Source organism: Ornithodoros turicata, chromosome 7 (genome assembly GCF_037126465.1).
Source record: "Ornithodoros turicata isolate Travis chromosome 7, ASM3712646v1, whole genome shotgun sequence".
NCBI classification, from domain to species: domain Eukaryota; kingdom Metazoa; phylum Arthropoda; class Arachnida; order Ixodida; family Argasidae; genus Ornithodoros; species Ornithodoros turicata.
In genome coordinates this window covers 38,743,030-38,766,541 of record NC_088207.1, presented here as the reverse complement: position 1 = coordinate 38,766,541, position 23,512 = coordinate 38,743,030, and the positions used below count along the sequence as shown (strand labels likewise).

The 23,512-nt window shown below is 47.4% G+C and overlaps 1 protein-coding gene and 1 long non-coding RNA gene across 2 annotated transcripts; both read right to left on the bottom strand.

Annotated features, from left to right (window-relative positions):
• Positions 1–1,605: 1,605 nt before the first annotated feature.
• LOC135401063 (uncharacterized) lies at positions 1,606–9,072 on the bottom strand. Its single transcript, XM_064633198.1, has 6 exons — positions 8,778–9,072; positions 7,012–7,763; positions 6,243–6,479; positions 4,448–4,572; positions 2,891–2,984; positions 1,606–1,829 (listed from the first exon to the last, which is right to left on the bottom strand). The coding sequence occupies exons 2-6, from the start codon at positions 7,752–7,754 to the stop codon at positions 1,814–1,816; spliced, it is 1,215 nt and encodes a 404-aa protein (XP_064489268.1). The 5' UTR covers positions 7,755–7,763; positions 8,778–9,072; the 3' UTR covers positions 1,606–1,813.
• A 917-nt stretch (positions 9,073–9,989) lies between these two features.
• Positions 9,990–11,071, bottom strand: LOC135399855 (uncharacterized). Its single transcript, XR_010424431.1, has 2 exons — positions 10,873–11,071; positions 9,990–10,770 (listed from the first exon to the last, which is right to left on the bottom strand). It is a non-coding gene; the product is annotated as an uncharacterized LOC135399855 (long non-coding RNA).
• Between the last annotated feature and the right edge of the window lie 12,441 nt (positions 11,072–23,512).

The window sequence follows — 23,512 nt, the reverse complement described above, 5'->3', positions numbered from 1 at the left end:
CATGTGCCGGGATATACCGTTTCGTGCGTGCCCTGGAAGTTTCTCGAAGATGATTCGTGGCAATATCATTGTGCTACCCCTCTGGATTTTCTGTGCGATATGAGCTAAAAACCCATAGGTAGCACCCAGCAGTTCGTTGGTGCGCTTCCTTGTCCTTCTCCCTGGCTGCTATACCTTTGATCATTATGTACTGTTTCCAACTACCCGGCATTTCGACGCTCGTTCCATAGGTAGCGCTGAGCGCCGATAGATTATCATACTTGTACCGCACTGGAGTAGCCTATGCTCGGCGCACCAGGCCGCTGAGCGTCTGCGCGACGCCTCGAATCAATGGTTCTTTGAATATAACGCGGAAATACTTGGATTGCAGTATTGGCTCTTCGATTTTCATTTTCGATTCCGTGTGAGCGCCACGAAGCAACTGTGGCTATGAGCGGAGTAGAGATGTGAACAGATGGAGAGAGGACGGCAGGAAGGAGTGGGGGGGGGGGGATTAGTATTAGTAGCACTGTCGGTGGTAGGATTTGAACCCACCAGCTCCCAGTCTTCAGCACGACCTTGGCTACCACCAACGGGAGAGAAGAAGCGACGCAGCATTTGAAGTTGAGTGAAATGTTTACTAACCACAAACTATAAAACGTGTGCGTGTGTATTTCTTGGACTTGTGTATTTCTTGGTATTCTCTGTCAATGCAATTCTCAATGCGAATCTGTTCCTACATAGAGCAATGTCTATAAGCTATCCTGTGGGATTTTAAATTATCCGTGTAATGCCTTAGCAATTCAACGAATCAGCAGCAATGTCACACAATTACGCGTGGTTCGATCAGCAGAGACACCGCAAGTTTTTGTAATGCGACAGTATTGTTGTGGTACCCTCGAATTATCTGTACGATGTTTGTGAAAACTCGCTGCAGCGCTGAGCGCACTGGAGCAGCCTATGCGCGGCGCAGCAGCGCGGAGCGTCGGCGCGTGGCGTGGCGCTTTATCAAACCACATGGCTGTGTGTCCAATAGTGGCTAGTAGAGTATGAAACCTGAAATGAGTGCTACCGTTTTACTCTACAAAAAGTGGTCATGGGACAACCCAAGACAGTTACCTCTTACTGAAGAACGTCTTGCTGCGCTGCGGGCCTATGAACGAAACCAAGGGGATGAAGAACGCTCCAAGCATGTTGCAGCGCAATGAAAGCGGAACGCGTGTCGCGTGTGAGAGCAGATCATCGGTTTCAACGGCATTTGGAATACCGTGTACAGTATGTAATTGTTTGTGGTTCGCTAATGATGTCAAGAAGGTGCGAGTTGAGCGGGCGTCCATGCAAAGTTTTTCAGAATTGCCCAGAGTTTTCGTGTACAGCTTGGGACAAAAGTTTACGGAACACGGCACTGGCGTATTTCTTCATGGGAGCGGCCGCCTACTATATATCAGGAAGAGATCGAATAAGAAACGGGTGACCGGCAATTCCATCCATCTATCAGTGTGTGTGTCTGCTCCCGTTCGCTTTTCGGATGTCGCTCCAACGGAGAAGTGCGACACCCCGGTGTTCCGTAAACTTTTGTCCCAAGCTGTACCCAGCACAATTTATGAAACAGACAGAGGCCACACATCGACTCTGGATTTCAATGCAGAAATTGTGCAGCGGCTTCTTCTGCTTAATATAATACAACTGTTTTCTCGTTGAAATGATACACTAGACATGCGTATGTTTTCGTGGAAAATAGATGTTGATTTTCATAAGGAATTCATATTGCTGTCTTGCTCGGTATTAGCACTCTGCACGTATTCAGACATGCGGATGTCCTCCAAAACCATGCTCAGTTATCGACGTCCCTGCATCGAAAACAAAAACACACCATGTATAGTTCACACGTACACAACGGCAAATGTCAAGAAATGTACCCTCTTAGAGCACCAGGGCAGCTTACACAACTGTTAAGGAAATCCTCAGTTGCGTTCTCAATAGCTTCGGTAATGCTTAATGCGCTTATGTCCTCAACGCTGCTCGTGCGTAGAACACTGGTAAAGCCACCATGAACGGCACGCTGAGCAAGTTCATCAACGTGCAAGCCGTCCCGATATTTTGTTCACCCAACTGGTGCTTCGTTAAGGAATGTGAGGGATTTGCACCCTTAGACTTCCACTCACATGGTATCGGAGGCCCTAGACATTGCTACAAGCTTTGTTGAAGACCCTTTTAAGAGAAAGAAGACGACCGTCGACACTTTGGTGATGTAGAGGTTCAGGAGGAGTAATCTTACCCCTTTCAGGGGCTATAAATGCGTTGCCAGAAAAAAAGTTACTCCCTTTAGGGAGTAAATGCACGGGAGTAAATGAATGTCAGAGTGCGGACTGCATTTCACGCTCGGTTCCAAGAGTCTCAGGTACATAATTCTTGTGCATGCATGAAAATGCTTTATATTAAACCGTCAACCGTGATATGTCGAGTGATATAAAATCTTGCTACATACATAAGGCCCAATTTGCGAAGAAAGAAGCGCTGACTGTTTCTTACTCTGTGTGGGTAGAAAATTGCTAAGTTGGCTAAGTCATAGAAGCCTTATGCCATCAAATTGACTGAGAGCACATATTTACGTAGACGGTTGCATTCGGAAGCAAAGTTGCGATGAAGTTGCGTGATTATTTGCAGTCCCGAGAAGTAAATTTCGGGACTAGGGGACAAAAACGGGGAGTAACTGCAATCTAGGGGACTAGAAACTGCAATTACTCCACATTTTACTCAGTTTCCTTTCTTTCTCTTTCCTCTTTTTCTTTCTTTCTTTTTTTTTTTTTTTTTGAGTGTAGGCACGCCACGGTATAGGGATGGAACGGGAGATGCAAGAGAGGTGATCGCTCCCGAAGGCACCCTCCAGATACCTACTATCTGCACTTACCAATAAGGATCTTCCGCGCCGGACCTTACTGATGCACGCCCCATAGGATGACCGCTGCTAAGCGCTGTCCTGTTGCCGAAGCGGGCCATCTTATCTAATGAAGAAACGTAGTGTTACCGAGTCATTAGAGTACGAGACACTCTAAGCGAATTAGTAAAATGTCACACCACATCCAACACTGTGACATCCAAGACACGTCCAAGAGCTAGTGTGACGTCAACTTTTGTTATCTAAGCAGCACTTGCAAAATATTGCAATCTACGAGTGATGCTCAACTTAAAAAAAAAAAGGGGGGGGGGGGGGGGGGTAAGGTGCTCGCGCCGTCGTTCACCGCGCGCGCCGGGTCAATTTTGCGACGCTGCTGAAACCGTCTCGCTTGATCAGCGCCCGGGACATTGAGGTACCGGTGTGTGGCCCAGAGCCTCCTCTTTCCAACGTTATGCAGAATATGTATTTCCGGCTGGCTTGTGAGGGTAATATTGTTCAAAGTCCACATATTATTACTTAAGTCGATTGATTTCGACAAGTTGTTGGTCCATGTACCTCGTCAGGCCTGGGACTTTTGTACATGGACCAAATTTCTCTACCGCAGAAATTGAAATAAACTGAAATTGAAGTTATACACAAAGACACCCGAATCGTCCCGATACCACGTTTGGGTCGCGAGTTACACTAAACGGAAAGTTCCGCGAGCGCCGGCTTTGAGTGCAGCGTGCAGTCAAAGCGTAGTCAATGCATCCTAGTCGTGCAGACATGCGTCCAAGCGCAGTCAAAGTCAGTCACTGAGTCGATGTCGGGTCACCGATCTTCAGTCTTTCCACTGACGATGTCAAAGGCTTCTGAGAAGAGTAGTATAGGTACTAGTAGTAGAGAAGGTAGCCGAGAAGCGCTGCGATTATACCACGGAGACAAGATTATGGACACCCGGTCAGGGGCAGATCCAGACCCTCGGTTTTGGAGGGGGGGGGCGGTTTCTTTGTCGGAGTGCCTAGTGGGGGAGGGGGCGATCGCCCAACCGCCCCTGGACACCGTTCACGGGCAGCCTCTCAGTCTCTTGTCTCTGTGCGCTCTCATCATGTTCAGTGTCAACCAACGTGTTCTGTACCTCGTAATGTTCGTAATGTTTCGGTCATGGCATTGTACCGTAAATCGCAACAGGGTTAGGACGAACCGTTATTATAATGATTGAAGGAAAAGCCTCAAGTTCTAGTATAGCCACCAATATTTCGAACAGAGACTGCTCTTCTATAATGGGCACCGTCGTCATTGGGTTAGAGGACTGTAGGAAATTGTAAGTCAACACTTGCGCGCGGTCGGGAAAAGTATAATGCTCACGCGCTACGATGCTTATACGGTGTAAAAGTTCTACGGCAATACATTTTGCAACATAGATGTCAAGGAGACACAAGCACGTTGCTGCAGCCTCCGTTTTCTTCGGTTTTTATTATCCCCGCTAACTTAATTTTCTTTGTTATTCCAGCCACCCGCATTCTGAAGTCCCCGACCGATCGATGTGACAGTGTGTACACTCCTCTGTAAACTTCCGCCTTCGCTCACCTCCCAAGCGTGTCTGGTATGCAACCACGGCCAGGAAGACCGCGACGAGAAAGAGCATGGACAATAAGGCGACCGGCAAGACGTTCCTCGATGCGTTGGCCTCTGGCCCTCCTGGGACTGCGGGCCTTCAAGAGAAGGATCGATGGCGTATATTACTATACCTGATTGAACTGACTAACAACGTGTCTGTAAGGCTCTGAATGATGCAACGAAACATACAAGTGGTACACTGGTATCATTTACAGAAGCGGATATAGAGAACGATGTTTACATTTAAGTGGACATTAAAGGAGCAGGGACGTGACATTTAACGTGGCCTGAAGCCCTGTTTCATTCGCAAAGTTGAGCCAGCACTCAAAACATTTTCGCTTTGCGGTGTATCATCACTGCGTAATGAAATTTACAAAAAACATTCGAAGGAAACACCCCCGGAAAGACGGCCCGATCTCCTCATGCGACGTCGGCCGCTCTCAATGCCTTTCGTCTTTCTTTCTTTCTCAGCTCACACGCTTATGCCCGCTTCCGCAGCGTCGGTCTACGTCACGCGTCACATGATCGGGACTGCTCACGTCACGAAGTACCCTCTTCCTTCACTCCCTCGTTCACATAAACGCCCTTCGAAAGAGAGAAGGATATCTCAAAGGTTTGCAGAACAGAGGACTCGCCCGCGCTGTTCCATTAATTCCGAGTTTTACGTCGCCACACAAATCAACATGCCCCAAATTGACTAAAGAGGCTCTTCCACCTCTTGCTGACAAGTGGGACCGTCCACATCGGGTCTGCCCCACTGCCCCGTACCCCATGATATACCCCGGCAACGTGGATTGGACTGATCGAGCATTGGGTATGCCTTCAGATTAGCGTGGGGCGGCCAAGAGCGTCCACTTCGAAGCACCCACCAATACGGGAAACTTCATCGTTCAGTAACGTGTGCCCACCGAGGACGTGGCCATGTCGTGTGTAGGCCACGTTAAAATCGGGACACATATGTTAATCTTCCATCACCACACGACGGCCACTCAACGCCGTCCTCCTGGACATGACCGATGGGACGTGGCAACATGGTTGTCACCATTGGGCATGGACGAGAGTTGTTCAAAAAGGAAGTGACTGTAAAAAAAAGTGTAACGTGTCATCAGGTTGGCATTCGAGACTAGCGGTGACCGTTTTACCTGGAAGGAATAAACGTGCTTTAGGGTTTCGAAGCAAGCAAGCGTACACAGTCAGCGTTACCTTTTAGACTGACACGGAACTGTACAATTATTTCGCGGGTGACTACTTCGAAGTCATCCTTCAATGCAAGAGCTTGCACCTTAACATCATCTGGCAAGTGCGATAGCAGAACGCACTACCTTACGAATAGTGATTTATAGTGCTTCTGTATGTAACCCCCTACCGCGCCTTCTAATTTATGCTTCTATTTAAACCCAACCGCCGTATTCTTAAACGACCCCCGATTCGACGCCCTGCATGAGCTCTAGTGAATGCAGGAAAGCGCTGCTCCACTTGAGCTTCAAGGAATCAGCAGTGCTACCATGCATAGTATTCGAGGAAAGCGGGAAGGATTCCCTCCGCTCAGGTAGCGCTTTGAGTCAAGGTCCATTTCTGTAGCAGAAAAATGGAGTGAAGGATCTAATACAGAACGTTTAAGAATACCGCACTAAGTACCCTGTAATAATATTGTATGTAAACGTTCCTGTATCAGCGCTCAACTCCGAGCTGCGACACATAGACAGCAGGGTGCGGCAGATAATGTTGTCAATGTGCGAGATAATAACTTGTCAACCATTCTTACCGTTGCTGTTGGATTCCCGTCACAGGGGGCTTTCCTTCCCGGTTGCCAAGCTGATATGCTTTCTGCGCACCTGCTTGGTCTCCTATTAGCGATGCTTGTACGGCCTGGTCTACGCCAGCTACGCGGACGTCCATTTGCTGTGGCGTTTGCTTCTCTGACACGAAACTCGGGTGACTCTGCAGTGATGTCCGAGGCTGTCTGACTGTTCCAGTAGCGGGAGATGCTGGTCTCCCTATCCTTTACAGTAAACATCGCATTGTACCTTAGCGTAGAAATATATTGGCTTTGCTGTACATTGTTGTATAGCTATACGACAGCTCGAGCGGCAGCGTACACCCATACGGACGTCATACACTTTGTTCGTATACTGCATCGTCTGTAACCATTGTTAGAGTTAGTATACGCGACATTTCGCTGCGTGTCCATAATCGTGGTACGTATGCACAGGAGTTCAAAATGCTAAAATGATTCCATTGTCGCGGATACTTCTGGAAAGTTTACGAAGGTTCCTGTACGGTTTAACCTAGCTCCCTGCTGCCCGCCAACGGTCTCCTCTAAAGAACCCAAATGCTCGCAAACGCAACGTAAAAAAAAATTCCGAGGTAGTGGTCATTCTGACGCACATGGATTGAAACCGCTCAAGTATGTCATCCCACTATTTATGGGACGCTACACATTATGGCTGACTTATGAGTGCAGTATACGAACGAAAATTAAATAAAATAGCAAGAGCGAACAAAGATATGAAGTTTGTGTCTTTCATACTCACTGCACGCTATTCCTCTGGCCCAGCTGCTGAGGCTCAACCACTACGTCCTCTGGTACTGGAAACAAACCCTGAACGCCTCCAAGTGGCATGGACTGTACCTGACTTGCCAGCATATTTAGCTTACGAAGTTTCCATTGCAAATGCTTCGGAATAGGTATAACTAACACATCCTGCCCTCTAGCAGCACTTCCTCTTCTGTCTGGGAGGCTTCCATCAGCTGAAGTGATGATACGTACGGGGTAACTAGGTGCGACCGGCTGTTCCGGAACGTTCGTCTTCGGAACGACGACCGTAGGCGGTGGAGGCGCCTCATTCGATACACCTACTGTATTTCCGCCAGCGCTGGAATAAATATTAATGTACGTATTGAGTGCCGTCTTTTTATTCCTCGTGTCCTCCTTCTTGGACTTGCCCCGGCGCTGATCGTCGACTTGGCCGACTGCTATGTCATCCAGTTCATAGTCGCTGTCGGACGAATCTACAATGATCCTCCTCTTTCGCTTCTTTTTAGACTTCTTGGAATAAGATTTGTCGTAAATAATCTCGTCACTTGGAATGTCCTCATCGTCTGACAGGTCTTGCACAATAATCCGCTGCTTCTTCTTCTTCTTCTTCTTTTCCTGTTCCATGGGGAGTTGTTGAGTCCAGTCCGGAGCTTGGGGCGCAGCAGCTTCCTGCGCTGCAGGTGCGTTAGCGGTCGGGATAGTGTTCGATGGTGCTGCTTGCTGAGTGGCGGCAGCCATGCTTTATCCCTATAAAGTATGCAATATTTATGCTGTAGGAAATGCTGTAATACTGTAAGAAAAAGTACTCGAGGCTACTCGTACGAACTGCTACTCGTAGCAATGGTATCGCGTCAGCACCGTATTTGTCGGTGCATAACGCGCAACGAGCACCATGGAGGTGAAAGTGCCGGCGCTATCACTGCGCAAAGCTCTACATCGCGGTTCATCCAACACGCACTGTTCGAACTAGATCTGCGGCTCCTTGAAAGAAGCAGGATATCTCAGTGCAGCGGACAGTATACAAGATCAAGACAAGATCACCGCAGCGATATTTTCTCATTGATGTTGCACACCATCGCATATTGTTTTTGTAATATTACATATTGCGGGTGTAGTTCCGTATCGGGACCACGTTTTTAAAAATTACTGAAACGGTTAGGAAAGTAAATATTGCATGGAAGTGGAAGAAGAACATATACTGAATCTAGAAATGTAAGAATTATAAAATTCTGTGGACTAGAAGTTTTTTTATATGCATTTAAACAACCCCATCCGATTCACTTTTAGCGCAGGAGAAACACGGGAATGCTAAGCCTAACGGATTCGAAACTTGCCGTCTTCCGAAAGGTAGGGTCGTTGAAATGGGCTAAAACACCTCACTTTAGTCAGGTTAGGTTTAGTTAGGTTCTACAGATTGGGGGGGGGGGATCTGTTGGGGTGCCGCCCCCCAGGCACGCACTAGGCGGTGCGGGCGTCGAGACTGTGCCTCGGGTTAGGTCAGTAAGGTCCTCAGTCAAGATGGCGGATTGCCATCAAGAAACCGGCGATAAAATTTAAATTTTATACGTTTTACGAAATATACGAGGGACATTCCTGTTGAATTTCGTTACTAATTACTTCCTCTTTCAGGTAAAAGCGTTAGATTTTTGTTTTTATTCGTTTTTCTTTAAAAAAAGCCAGTGGTCCCGATACGGAACTACATCGTAGAACATATTGCACTTCTACATAGCATAAGCTACAAAGCCTCCACACGTATCGTACCTGCGAGTGTCGCCGATTTGAATGAATGAATGAATGTGTCGCCGAATATGTCGCCGGGTGTCCCTGTGAACCCTCACGCGTGAACTTTTTAACGTTTTCTTCTTCAATGCATACGGTAGAAGGGTGCGCGAAATGATATAGGTCATGTAGGTCTAGCCTTTCCCACTGTGTGCGTTTTCAATAAGACAGTAGCACAGAGAAAATCTGCATCATCATCCTCCCTACCAAGCTCTCTCGCCGAAATAAAATAGACATATCTGTGAAGGGGATTGACGTAGCAGCCCTGCTATCGGCAGTACCACGTGTAGCCTGTCTGCCACCACGAGAATTCGTGATCTGCCCGTTTGCTGCCTCAGGAAAAATAAAACACAAATGTGCAATGAACAAAACAAAACAAAACATATTTTTCGCCCTTGGCTTTTTGTCGCATATACATACTGTACCCAATATTCCAAACAACTCTACAAAGCGATTCGGGATGCCACAGAGGACCATGACGCGCGTTCCCAAGAAAAATGAAAAAATTTTCCGCCTACTACTTCGTCCTTCGTGCGTTGTCTGCGAACGCATAGCCTTGTTTATTCCGTGACTTGTCATTTTCTGGCCTCGTCGTTCGAAGTTCTATTACCTAAAGGCCGAACGGCACAACGAAATAAGGCCGAAGGGACAAATACACCGACAATACAGGACAAATGTACCGAATATTCCGGAATCGTACAACAGAGAGTTGGGGTGGCACTGTGCTCCAACGGATCGAATATTCTTGGCCGACTCCACAGGGAAAGTGTCTTAGGGCGTCTGTGGAACATTCAGGAAAGACACCCAGGCAGCACAGTCTTCACCTATTTATCGTTACTTCTACCTCTGCAATGGACGTTATCCACATTGCTGGGTTGGAAAGGGTCTTTCCCCCACCTTCCTCATATGGCGGTTCTACTAGCAATGACCTCTCCGGTCTTGCTACACTTTTAACGTACCTCCCACGCGCAGATGCATCAAATACAATTACGTACAATCGCTAACCTCTGACAGGAAGCCGAGTCGGGTGCAGGTGCAGCACACATACTTAGTGTTAGACCCTACGACAACTTCTATTGTTCCCTTAGAACGCTCGGATTAGACTCCCTTACATTTCTGTGAACCCTCAAAAACTTGGTTTCATCAACTATTCGTCATCCTGGCTGAACAAGTTGTCTTCAGAAATGATCTTACTTCTGTAGGAACCACGACGACGTTTTATTGAAACACGCTTACACTGCATGGACATACTCGGCGCTCTTCTCACATCTCAATCAGATGTCGGTTTGCGATCTTCGCGGAATACTCTGTGCGTCGTCAGCCATATAGTGACGAATAGCTTCTCCCATCCGCGGACTGCAGCAGGTGTCATTTCGTTGGGCCAGTTCTGAAGAAGGAATTCGTTCATGGACTTCTCAATGTTGCTGAAGTGAGTGGTTGTAACACCATCCCGCAGTGTGTGGTTTTTGGCGTTCTTGATCACGAGCGCCTCCAAAACGTCAGGCCGGTCCATGTTGTCTACAAACGCTGAAAACATATAGAACACGGACAAAGCGTGCGCTATCAGCTTGGGATCGTTGTGCAACGAGAAGAACGACTCGTCTGCAAAAGCTCGAAACAGCGCCTTGTACTCTGGGAACTGCATCAAGAACTTCATGAAGAAGTCGACGCTGTTCACCCTGTAATTCTCCCGAACTTTGCCCCACGAAGCTCGAACCGCTTTGATTTCCTCTTGCGTCAGCGCTGTCGGCGGCACCTCTCCGTGCTTCTGGGTTACCACTGGTGTTGCTGGGGACGCAGCAGCACTAGTGGTCGTGGATGCCATAGGGGTCGCAATGGCTATGGACGGCGCAGTGGCGAGAGGAATCGCAGCGGCGGTGGTACTTGCCATTCGGCAGCGTCACAATCGGCGGTGTGCTCGCGAGCAAGTGGTGCTGTTCCAATGGATGTTGGCAGCAGATACACTGACAGCTATCTGCAAGACAGAAGCACAGAATAGGCTTACCCAAAAATAACACACATTATAGCAATAGTAAAAATTCGGTACTGGGTCTTTATGGTCGGAGTGCTGCCTTACCTCCTTCGCCTGGCGAACGTGACATGGAAACAAAGACACCGCTTGGCGTCGTCGTCTTTTGTTCAGCGAAGGAACATGGAAGATGCGGCAAAGGTTTATAGGTAATTCACGGCATCAGCAGTTGTAGCACTGGTGCAGGACTAGAAAAATTACCGTGGCTCAAAATCAGTGTAGTAATGGTTCCAGACACACCAGCTACCTCTTGTATGCACACTGGTGCGTAATTAAGATTCCTGTGTACACGTCTTGCATCCAATGATTTAGGGGAAAAAATATTCCCGGGAGCAGTACTGCAAGCAATACTGTCCCGCGACAGTACGACCGGTACTTACCGTACCGTAAGTACGTACCGTACGACCGCGACCGTATTCCAAGACATGGTCCGACAAGGCAGACCGCTTAATGAAGGACAAATTCACCCCAAGAATGCATATGGAATACTTAACGTCAAGGTGATGAAAAGAAGCAGGATTTATTCGGGGATACGGTCAACAAACGAGAAAATCGTGAAAAGGCGCTTTACATTCACACCGCAACGCTGAATACCCACGGTTTGTCTCTTGTGTCTAATGCAAGTTACATAATATATGTACACGTATATGTACGTTGCATAAATAATATATATCCGTTAGTACGTTGGGGAAACGACGAAAGATTTAATGTTATATACTGGCATAGTTGCTCTCGAGCTGGAGAGGTCGGAAAAGATACTATACAGTTCGAGGTGCTGTAATAATAATTTGTTTCAGCTGCACAATCAGTCTCGCGAATTATAAAGCTTGCATAATGAAAGACTGAACGGCTGGGAATTGGGACAAAGTATACCCTGAAGAAGGCGTCACCTGCGAAACCAGGTTGCCATTCTTTTTTTTTTTTTTTTTTGTCGACATGTAAAAGTAATGTTCATGATCAAAGCGCTAAAAGCCACACAAAGACAAGGACCACGAAACAACATCACTCTACCCATGTGTTAAAGTACTTCATCAATCAGTTTCCCAAGTTGCCCTTTATGCAGCTATAGGGTTCCGTTGGCATCTCGTTTATTTCACACTTACACATATGTATGCACATACAAATTGTGGAGGAGAAACCTCATTATCGTCCGAGAGAGAACCCTCAGGGCACCCGAGCTGCACGCTGCCGCGTGCCACTGCGCCACTGCCATGCACGAAGATACGTTGCACGGGCAAAGTATAAGATGTGCATAGAAACTGCCATCGTGATCACCATAAAAACACGGCATGTCCGCACGCTTTAGTGCTGGACACTCGTTGCAAAGAGGCCCACCAGGTGTGCCACTACAATCGATCCATCCACGACGAAGTTCACGCGCCGTCGTGAATTGCCTGATGCAATTGCCTTGCAAATTTAGTCGAAGACATTGAAGTTCGCCGTAAGCGCACCGTTCTCTTCCTAATTTCGTCTTTCTATACATTCACGATGCCGGGAATTGCACGTCCGTGCACTGCAAGGCGTAGTTCGAAGCACACCGCACCCGCCATATTGAAGGGAACAAGCGTGTCCATGAACATACCACCACCCACTCAAGGACTCCACCGCCAAAGCTTTCCTGAAAGGTATATTCCCTTCCACGGACCCGTCATCGTATACCCAACTCCTGAACGTGTACCATCTGCAAGACCGTCTGGTGCACTTTTGCGGCCAGCGGTGCCTCCACAAGACTTCCTCCGTCCAGAAATGCCACCCGCGGCTCCCAAAGCGGAACCTCCGTCATGCTGTATTATGGACCGAGTACAGAAGAAATACGACGAGCCATCCAGCCAGCTAGATGGACAGCACTTGTACATCGTGCTTTGCTTTCAGTCGGTCATAGTTACCATTATATTTCTACTGTTCCTGTGCGTCCCCGTTGCCATGATCACAATCGGATCGCTGAACCTGTCCAACTGCAAGCTGAGTCCTGGTATCCCGGTAACGCTTACAGTGGCGGGCTGTTCGTATTTTCTGATTCCTTTGCTGAGTGCTGCCCTCGACTGGAACAGTCAGAACTCGTACTGCCCGGTCATTATTGCTCTGGTGGGAGTCGTTGGTGCCGTTGCTTCAACGGCTGGTTCCATACTTGTATTCAGCGGCACATGGCCCTCAGCGAAACGAGATGATCCTCGTTACTGCGAGCCTGTTCTCTACTATTTTTCGTTCGCGATGTGGACGGTCTTTCTTTGTTTTATGCCCGTGCTAAGTATTGTCGCAGTTTTTGTGTTTCGAAGATTCGGTCGCTTTAACGTCTATAAAAGGTGACGTAAAAGTAAAAGAAGCATTTAAGGCAAATTGCTTGTTTACCACGTGGTCACACCTGTAATCTAATGTACGTATCCTTGCCCTCAGTATTCGTATTCCAGCTAACGCGTACGAAAATATATACTTTGGTGAAAATAAACAAGTATAAGAAGTCGAGCCACTGGATACGTCGCTCATGTTACACTGGCACATAAAATTATCATGACATGTCCTTCCTTCCTTTCTTTCTTTATTTACCCTCAAGTCACATGGAATTACAGAGGGGAGTGGTAGGAAGCAAATGAAAAAACAAAACAAAAAAACAAAGTTACACATAAAATACGTCGTGCAGTAAGGAACGGAATCTTGTTGAGTCCCGGACCACTGCGATGGCCGCAGGTAGGTCATTCCAGTCATTTGCTGTCTTGGGGACGAATGAGTTCTGGAAATGATTAGTTCGACTAAAGGGAATGAGGACTTTTTCAGGATGATCCAAGTACCTAGATATACCTAGATATACGGTGAGGAGGAGAAAAAAGAGAATACCTGGGAAGAGTGTCATTATAGTAGATTTTATGAAACAGCAACAGACGAGAGAGTTTACGGCGTAGAGAAAGAGGTGGTAGAGAGGCACGACATTTGAGCTCGCTGACGCTGGAATGACGTGAGTAATCAGAAAAAATGAAGCGAACAGCCCTGTTCTGTACAGATTCTAATTTCCGAATGAGGTGATCCTGGTAAGGATCCCAAATAGACGCCGCGTATTCAATTTTAGAGCGAACTAGTGTGGTGTAGAGTTGAAGCTTCAGTTCGATAGGTGCTTTGGAGTAGTTACGTTTGATGAAGCCTAGCATCTGGTTAGATTTCAAGCATACATGATTAATGTGAAGATCCCATGTGAGGTTGTTAGTTATATGAACACCCAAATATTTATATGAACTTACATTGTCAAGTACGATATTATCTAGAGATTAGAGAATAAGTGTTGAGCGTATGGTTAGTGCGACATAATGACATGTGTTTGCACTTGTTAATGTTCAATGGCATAAGCCAAGTGTTACACCAGCAAGAAATGGCATGGAGATCACTTTGCAAGGCAGATTTATCAGAGGGGGATGTAACTATACGATAGATCACACAGTCGTCCGCAAAGAGTCTAATGGTTGATGAAATGGCATGCGGTAAGTCATTAATGTAAATTAGGAACAGAAGTGGGCCGAGAACAGAACCTTGTGGAACTCCAGATAAGACAGATGTAATTGAGGAAGTGGTGTTATTTGCATAGACAAATTGAGTTCTGTTGTGAAGAAAGTCCCCAATCCATGCGAGTAAATTTGGATCAATTCTTAGGAGAGACAGTTTATGAAGGAGAAGATGATGAGGAACTTTATCGAAGGCTTTGCGGAAGTCAATGAATATGACGTCTGTTTGGGAACCAGCGTGTATAGATGAAAATAAGTCATAGGTGAAGTAAGCTAGTTGCGTTTCGCATGAGAGACCACGGCGAAAACCGTGTTGTACGTTAGAGAAGTATGAATTGGATTCAAGGAATTTAATGAGATTAGAGTAAACTACGTGCTCGAGTAACTTGCAAGGAACTGACGTTAATGAAATGGGCCTGTAGTTACCTGGGTCGTGTTTGCTACCTGACTTGTAAACTGGAATCACCTTCGCAACCCTCCAGTCGTCCGGGACTCTACCAGAGAGCAAACTATGCGAAAATAGTTTAAACAATAGAACACTAGATATATCCTTCGTGTTTTTCAAGAACTTGGTTGTAATGTTATCGATCCCGCAACTAGACGAGAGTTTTGATTTGTCTATAAGTTTATGAATGCCTATTACATCAAGGGCCAGAGGATCCACAGGAAATACGATAGCAGGGGATGTAACATTAACATGTGGTGTCCCCAGATAGTCAGAAACAGTAAACGATTTTGTGAACCCGTCGTTCAGAACAGCTGGACACAAGGTAGCAGGTACACTTACTCCGTCAAGAACTAAATTTACTGTTCGGTCCTCATGCGGTTTAACAGCATGCCAGAATCGTTTGGGGTTGGAACGAAGGAGGCTAGGCAGGGTTGAACTAAAAAAAGCGGTCTTTGCCAATAGCAAGGACTGCTTGAACTGATTAGCAGCAGAATAGTAAGAAGCCCAATGCATGGGGTCGCTTGTCCTACGGGCTCTGCGAAATAGGCGCTTTTTCTTATTACGGAGACGCCTAAGCTCACGATTGAACCATGGTGTATTACTAGAGACAGGAATTGAAATGCGTGGTATATACAGATCGATAAGACGGTTGAACTCATTCTTCAGAAGGGACCAGTTCTCCTCTGGGGACCTCGAAGAAAATTCAGGAAGGTAGCTTTCCGAAAAGGTGCGGAGGTCTGCGTTAATGGCCTCAAAGTTGGCTCTTGCATAGCAAGTGATGGTTTTGGTAGCCGTGTGCTGTTTAACAAAGGGTGTATGAATTGTCGCAACAATAATGGAGTGGTCGCTAATGCCAGGTAAGACCTGAACGGACTTTACAGTGTCCGGATGAGAACTGAACAGCAAGTCGAGAGTACTCGAGCAAGATGACCCAAAGCGGGTTGGCTCTGAGATTAACTGAGTTAAATTAAAGGTGGATGCAGCATTGAGGAAATCGTCACAAATAGAACTTCGAGGGTGTGAGGACGGCAGTGATCCCCAAGTAATGGTAGGAAAGTTAAAGTCGCCTATTACATATAACAAACAAGAGGGAAATCGGGTAGTTACTTCATAAAGAGCGTCATGGAAGGAGTGAATAAAGGAGGGTGGTGAAGATGGCGGGCGATAGCAAACTCCGACTACAATCGTACTATATGCACCATGGAGACAGATCCAAATCAGTTCGAGATCAATAACAGACAATGTTATCAACTGAGGCTTAAGACAAGTTTTTGCAGCAATCAGTACACCACCACCAATGCGGTTAACTCTATCACAACGAAACACAGCGCGTGTTCTGAGGGACAATGGCGCAATCTACGAAGAAACAACGATGGTGCGGTACAAGCGATAGCACGGTTGTGTAACGGGAATGGAGGGGGATATATAGCAATAGAAGCTAAGTTGTAACAAAATATGCACACACGGTAAAATTCGATACCTATCTAGTAACGGCGGTGCACGGAGGAGGATGCCCATATGATCCGACATAATCCTGCACGAACCGAGACATGGGCTTGTAAGGAAAAAATATTCTGCGCGTACTCTGTATAAGTGAAAGAAGAACAAGAAGATGTTTGCAGTTGTTACAGAAGAAATAGAATATTGTTTCAAGTATAGCTCACCATATTTCAACAAGTGAAAGTAATGAAAGCCATCTGCGCATTTTTAAAAGACAGCGGCATCGTCAACCTCATGCTAATGTGAAAATGAGACAATGAAGGAAACAGTGGCGCTCATGTCAGAGCGTCACACGTTCAAGACACATCTTCACGCTTACGCTGATGCTTAAAAGAAATGGAGCTGCAGGTGCCCACCGCAGGGAGGTCACATAGCTTCAGATACCCTTCAGTTAGAAGAAGGAAGGAAGTGATTAGCCTTAGTGGTCGGCCATCGTTTGATTGACAGAAGAAGAAGAATGAATATCCCTTTGTGTATACACTGAGGAGGAGGAGAAGGAGGAAGAAGAAGAAGAAGAGTGAAGCTGGCGATTCGCGCTCACGGCCATTATCTCATTGGTAGAAGAAGAAGAAGAAGAAGATTCGCGCGATTCGCGTGCGTCGGATACGATTCATTCGAGCTACCTGCCGCTATCGCAGTTCTCATGCGAAACTCACAAATGAGCAGCAAGAAGCGGGACGAAAGAACAGCTCCCAGTCAGAAAGCAGCCGCTATGATTTCGCCACCGCGACCAAATTCGGATAATCCGTCAACGTACCGGTACGTACGATGGCCACGGCTCCAAGACCTCTCAAAGTTCCTGCTATTCCAAAGCAACGAGAAGAGAAGCAAGCGTCAACGCGTATTGCCATTGAGCAGGTCAATATTCTGGCCAGCAAAGACCGGAGGAAAAAGGACCAAGGGAAGCATCTTCGGAACCATCAACGAGAAGGCGGCAAACATCTTACGGAACAGACGCGCCAGAGAGGTTACCGAACGAAACATGGGTGAGCACTCGCGGAGCGGGATTAACCACGTCAGCATGCGCTCCCCGTCGAGCATAGCGTCTGTGTCCAGGATATTCCCGACTACGTACTATGCTAGAGGATTCTCACAACGCTGCTCCCTTCCCAAACTGACGACGACAATGCCCGAAGACCTACGAGAGCCGTTTATGGAGAGTGACGAGAAAGCCGAAGAAATATTTGTGAATTCAAGATATAAGCACTGCGCCAAGCAGTCTCAAAGAACCACTGTTCCAGGTGCCAAACAGTATGCTCGGCACAACAACGACGAAGTGGCGGTCGTACAAAACCAGAACCATCTATCTGAGATATCGGGTATCCCGCAGACCCCAGGTGTGGCGTGCCGCAAGAAGAGAGTACTGCACACATCCGCGAAGGCGCCGAGCTTCCCGAATAACTTGGTGGAGCATTCTTTGTCATCGCAAGAGAGCTCAGCAGTCCAATCTATGAATGCACAAACTGCAAAACCAATGGATGACAACATGTCTTCCGTACGCGCTGCGGAATATTCAGCGAACTCGGTACCAGCAGTTTTCGTTCGGACACGAAACAGTTCGCGGTCAAAAATAGCACAAAACATACGCAGATCACAACAGTACTCGAGGCGAAGGGGCGTTACACTTTCAAAGGCCATGAGGCTAACGCCGAAGACTGACGGAAAGAAAATGCTAAACTCTGGCAAAACGACTGCCTCGCCTGAAGGGTCAATGGCATCTCTTCACTCTCATATGTACCTGTTGGGGGCGGAAAACACAATCGTGTGCGCTGCCCCTCCACAGGACGACAGGTTATCCTCCACACCGTTCGACAAACAGAACCAACCAGGCGAACAAAATTTACGGAACAAGGAAGCTTGTGTTGGTCCTAAAACCTCGTGTAATGAAACCTCAGCAGATGAGCTAAGTGATGCAGACTCTCACCTTTGTGCAAGGCATCTACGTCCGACGCAGTGCACTACCACTGAAGTGGTTGTCCGCGAAAATAATAAACAGGAGAAACAGGACACGACGTGCCAGTATCCACTATCAACCTCACATCCTAACACTAGCAAAGCACGAGAGGGTCGGTCGAATAACCATAAAAACCCACGTTTTGTTCATTACGACAAACTACCTGACGCCGAGAAAACACCGTGGACTGTCAAAGAGTGCACTCCGGAAGATGTTCAGTTCCGAAGCGTCCGAGCCCCTAATGTTCTATTCAGCGCTACGAGTAACCCGCGCTGCAGATGTAGCTCTGCAGAAGACGCTTTGGCCACCGAAGGAAGCTATGACGGCTATATTTCTCCTGGAGCCGCGACAGGTGACGTCAGCGCACCACCTGGGAACGCAAACCATTTTATCACGTACAACAAAGACGTCTTCCTGCACCCGACATGCATTTTGATAGCGCTGCTTGTTATTGGGTCGGTCACCTTAGCATATGACAGAGCTGGCAAATCCTACAAACATACTAGTACGTCAACCGCGGCAACAATATCTGATACGAGCGATTATGAGAACGACGGCAACCCAATGACTGTGGCCGCCCCTCTGCCAGTGACACGCAAAATGCATGGCGCGGATCGACACAGGCTCGACGTTTGTGCAACTAATGCTTGCCATAGTGAAGGCTTGTATCTCAGCAGTATCATAGCTCGTGATGTCGATCCCTGTAATGACTTTTACCGCTTCGTGTGCAGTAGATGGAGAAGCCGTCACCAAAGCACGGGAAGAAACACACCAACATCAAGCGATATGGACCTCGTCGTGGATTTAGAGAATGATCTGCATAGGGTACTAGGGTCGCCACTTGATGCCACGCTGCACAAAGAACTTTCTCCTCTTAAGCAGTTAATTGACTCCTGCGTGAATATGGGTCCTGGCAACAGAAACTTACAGTCGCTGTGGAGTCTTCTGTCAGCGTCGTCGCTAGAAGGATTTCCCTTCACACCACCCGTGCAGTCAACTGTGCCCGTTTGGAGGATAGCTGCAAAAGTTTTAGCTCTTTGCGGCGCGTCCGCTCTTCTGAGCGTCGGAGTGTCATCGGACCGATTTGATAGAGAAAGGGGGATCATAGGCGTTGACCTCCCGGAAAAGCTACTAGCCTTGCCGAACGCTGACCACGCCATTGTTTCTCTGGAATATAACCGAATAGTGCGAGCTGCAATGAATGCCCTGAAGAAAGAATTCATGCCCGAGTCGTCCATCAATGAAGTCGTCAAGTTTGCGATTCGACTGAACGCGTTGACGCGACGGAAGGACAGCGGTTCGTTCAAAGTGGTTCCTCTCAAGAGGGCGCCAGATGTTGAAGCTTTTCTTCGTGAGCTTCTACATGAAAAACTAGACGAAGGTGTGCTGATCCTTCTGAAGAGAGCCACCTACCTGCAAGAACTAAAGACACTGCTCCAGAGCACAGACATTCACGTCGTCTTAAACTTCTTAGGGGTGCATGTTGTTGTCCGGAGCGCCGCTTTTATTCCTGGGATAGGCCGTGACCTACTTGAAGCGTCGGTAGCTCACTATTTTGGTTTTCCTACCTCGCACGTTTCCCGTTGGAGGGTGTGTCAGCGTATGGTTCACCGAGCTCTACCCTACCTTTTCTTGCATGCCAGCAAAAAAGTCACCAAAACATCGCGTACGTCCAGCATGGCTCCAGTTTTTCTCGAAGATATTCGGAATACAGTAATGGAAAGCTTAGACAGTATGCGTATAATGGATAACTACACAAGGCTACTTTCAAGAAACGTACTTGCCGAAATGAAGCTCAAAGCAATTGGCCCGGATTGGCTGGATGATACGGGCAGGCTATCAGACTACCTGATAAGCTTGCCTAACATATCCGCAAGGCATGCGCTATGGTCCTTCACTCGTGTACATTCGGCATCGTTGTCTTTTGGTCTTCGTCTTCCGTACTCCGATGTTTGGACAGGCCATGCTCTGGCTACTGATTGCTGGTACGACCTGCAATCGAAGACAGTCTACATACCAAAGCTTCTGTTCGATGCGTCACTTCCTGATGTCGATAACAGCCTCAGTAGTAAGCTCGCTCGAGGTGGTGCACGCATCATGGCTTGCATTCTCCAGCTGCTGTTTCAGCAAGTGCCATCACACTACGACGAAGCCGTCACTAAGAGCTGGTGGTCGCCTCTTTCTACGATGCAGTTAGCACAAGCACGACACTGTATCGCGAGCCAGGCGACTCCGTCCGCTAATTTTCGTCACTTACTGGAAGACAGCGCGGCTGTCGAGCCCGCATTCCTCTTGTACAGACGGTACGTCCAGCTCCAATCGACGGGTCATGCGGATGTCAGACTTCCTTTCCTTGAGGACTTTCGATCGGATCATATATTCTTTATTTACTTTGCGGTGGGGCAGTGCCACGTTAACCAGTCCAGTCTTCCACATGCCCCAGTTTCATCCGTTATTCAGAAACGCAAAAAACTTGCCATTCGCAACTTGAAGATTTCTCTTTGGAATACGCACGAGTTTCAAAGCACTTTCCACTGTAGGACAGGGTCTGGCATGCGTCCGCTAAATAATTGTTCGATATGGCGCTACGTAAACAGTATGTAGTCGTCAATTACTCTTTGTTTTATAGTCTCTTATAGTTTAACGTAGCTGTTCCACTTTTTCTATGACCAAGTAACGTGTAGGTAACGAAGTTCGCGTTTTGCGATCTGCTATTGTAAAGTATGGGCGGCGACCGTCATCGACGTCTGTCTGTGGGTTATGATAGACTGCTGTTGAATGAAGGCTGATAAAGTTCTGCACAATAAATATATTAGACCAGACCGTTGTAGGAGTCATTAATATGCGTTATTAAACAACCATTTATGCCACTACCCGCGGTAGTGGCCTTGTACGGCAGGCTTTCAGAAGTAGTTGTGGGTTATGGGTTGTGGGAGAGGCTAGCCAAGGCAGGGCTGGCTTGCTACTTTTTGCTCCGCCGTTGCGCTCGGTAAGGCGGCTGATTCAATGCAGCGTAGTCAACAGCGAGCTATTCCATGCCGACGTGTTTGGTAAGGGGCCGAAAGGTCGATGCCGATTGCGTGGGTGTTGCGGGAGATCGTATAGGATGTAGCCGACCAGGGGCCGGAGTCATTTGGCGCTTGCGGCGTTGGCGTTGGATACAGGAGTTAACATGCGGTACATGCTGGACCAGTGATCACGGGTGCGAGCGTAAGTTTTGAACATACTCCAGCATGAACGCAGCAGGACTTCGCAGCGCAGGACTTCGTTGCAGAGTGCTGATGGAACTAACAGCAGCAATTTCAAACTAATGGCGAGTTTGCAGCGTTGCTCATTTCTTTGTGCATGGCGGTATGGTTTGTAATAAGTCGTTCGGCTGCGATGAGATGTGAGGCGAACCACGTAGTTGCAGTGACGTCGGAGCGAATGATTCGACCAGTCGGGACGGGAAGGCGGCATTTGGGGCCATAATCTGCAGGTTTTAAAGTAGTAGTACGTAGCTGATGTACTAATGGCTGCTGGAAACCCTCTTTATGAGGCGTTAGCGACGACGTTGACAGGTAGGGCATGTCTAGGCTCTGCATCACGTGATGGTCTACCGCAACCAAGTATCCCAGCGAAGGAAGTTCGTCACTCCTGACGTCACGTTCCATGATCCGTGCACCGCGAGTGCCCGTGCGAGACTTGCTGAAGCACACTCCGAAAGGCGCACTGTCATATGTGCCCGTTAAAAACTGCTCCGGAACACCGCTGGCGTTCATGTGCGATGCCCCGGCATGGCGGACAAATCGCCTATACCGCTGACTTGCTCGGCGCGGGCACACGGCAGTCGTGCATGTGACATGGTAGCGGAAGGAATGGACTGTGACGGTGGTTGGTGTAATCAGTGTGATGAAGCGTGGTGGGAGATCTAGCTGCTAGCTAGGGATGCTAGCTCAGTGATGCTGACCGTCATGTCGACATGGGCATCGTGCAATGGTCTCTCTGGCTTGCATATTGTACGCAAAGATTACACGTGGGCTGTGGGAACTAACGAAAGTATTTATGCGCCACCTTCGCCATGGGAGGGCCGACAACAGCAAGGGCTGTTCTACGAACCGATAGCATATCGAGTAGGAACACAGCGCGTGCAGCGCAAATACCGAAAGCAGTTCCACTTCTCCTGTTACTACAAGACTGCAAGGCGCTTCCTTGTCCCTTCGAGGCAGTGTTCCTTCTGGCTCAGAAGTCCAAGTTCAAAGACTCGTGAAGTGCTTTTTTTTAAGACAAACATAATCATAATACATCAGCCCACTGACTGGCTGAATAGCTATGGGGGCGTAGTAGCGCCATTGTAACGCGTAGTCATGACACTGTACTGCAGAAGAACTCTCTAGTCTCACTTTGCAATGAAGCCGTGAGTCATCATCACAACGCCCCGTTCACGGTTCCGAGGACCTCAGGCCATCATGAGGTGGGGAGACTGATTTGTTATTTAAATGCGTAAGTGCGCACGAAACCGCTGTCAATTGCTCACCGCACTTACATGTAATTTTATTTCGCTTTTTCATGCGATGTGGTTTTATTTCTCGTTTATGGCGCTCATATACTTGACTTTTTTATGTTAGCTGAACTTGGATCTACCTCGAAATAATGTGATCGAAATCCGATTTGCAAAATACACTACTGTAAATAAACTGTACTGGCGTTTGCTCCTGGGCACGTACGGACATGTGTAGCTACATGGTTCCAGAAGGGGTGACCGCGAGAATGCTAACGCATTTCCGTCATATTAATGCAACTGATCGCCAATATTTTTTGCTTTTAGTAAATACCTTCCTAACACGATTAAACTGGTCTGGAAAACGTGAAAATTAGGTAAAAGAAAAGAGCAAACAACACCTTTGCAAAGCAAGTTTGTTTGTTTGTTTGTTTTTCTTCTTTTAATGATACTTTCCGACTAGTGACATGTTCTCTAACTTCGATGACAAGTTCGCAGAACTGACACAGTGTCATCGCACGGGTGTCTTTCACTGTGCGCGACATCTAAAATATATCGCAATAAAATAATAAGCAACGTTCGGTGCATCAGTTCCCAGATGCTCATATGCACAATTCGTTTGAGCAGACACGCGAAACTAAAAAAAAAAAAAGCAACTTTCCCAAGTTTTAAAGGCATGGTTCACCTTTCAAACATCATGTTTGTTTCTACGGGCAGTGCATTCCCAAATCCGTTTCACTTTTCGCAGCCTTGAGCAGCTAAAAAAAAAAAAGAAGAAAATCGCCATTTCGGCGTCATTGTAATTCATACGGTTTGAA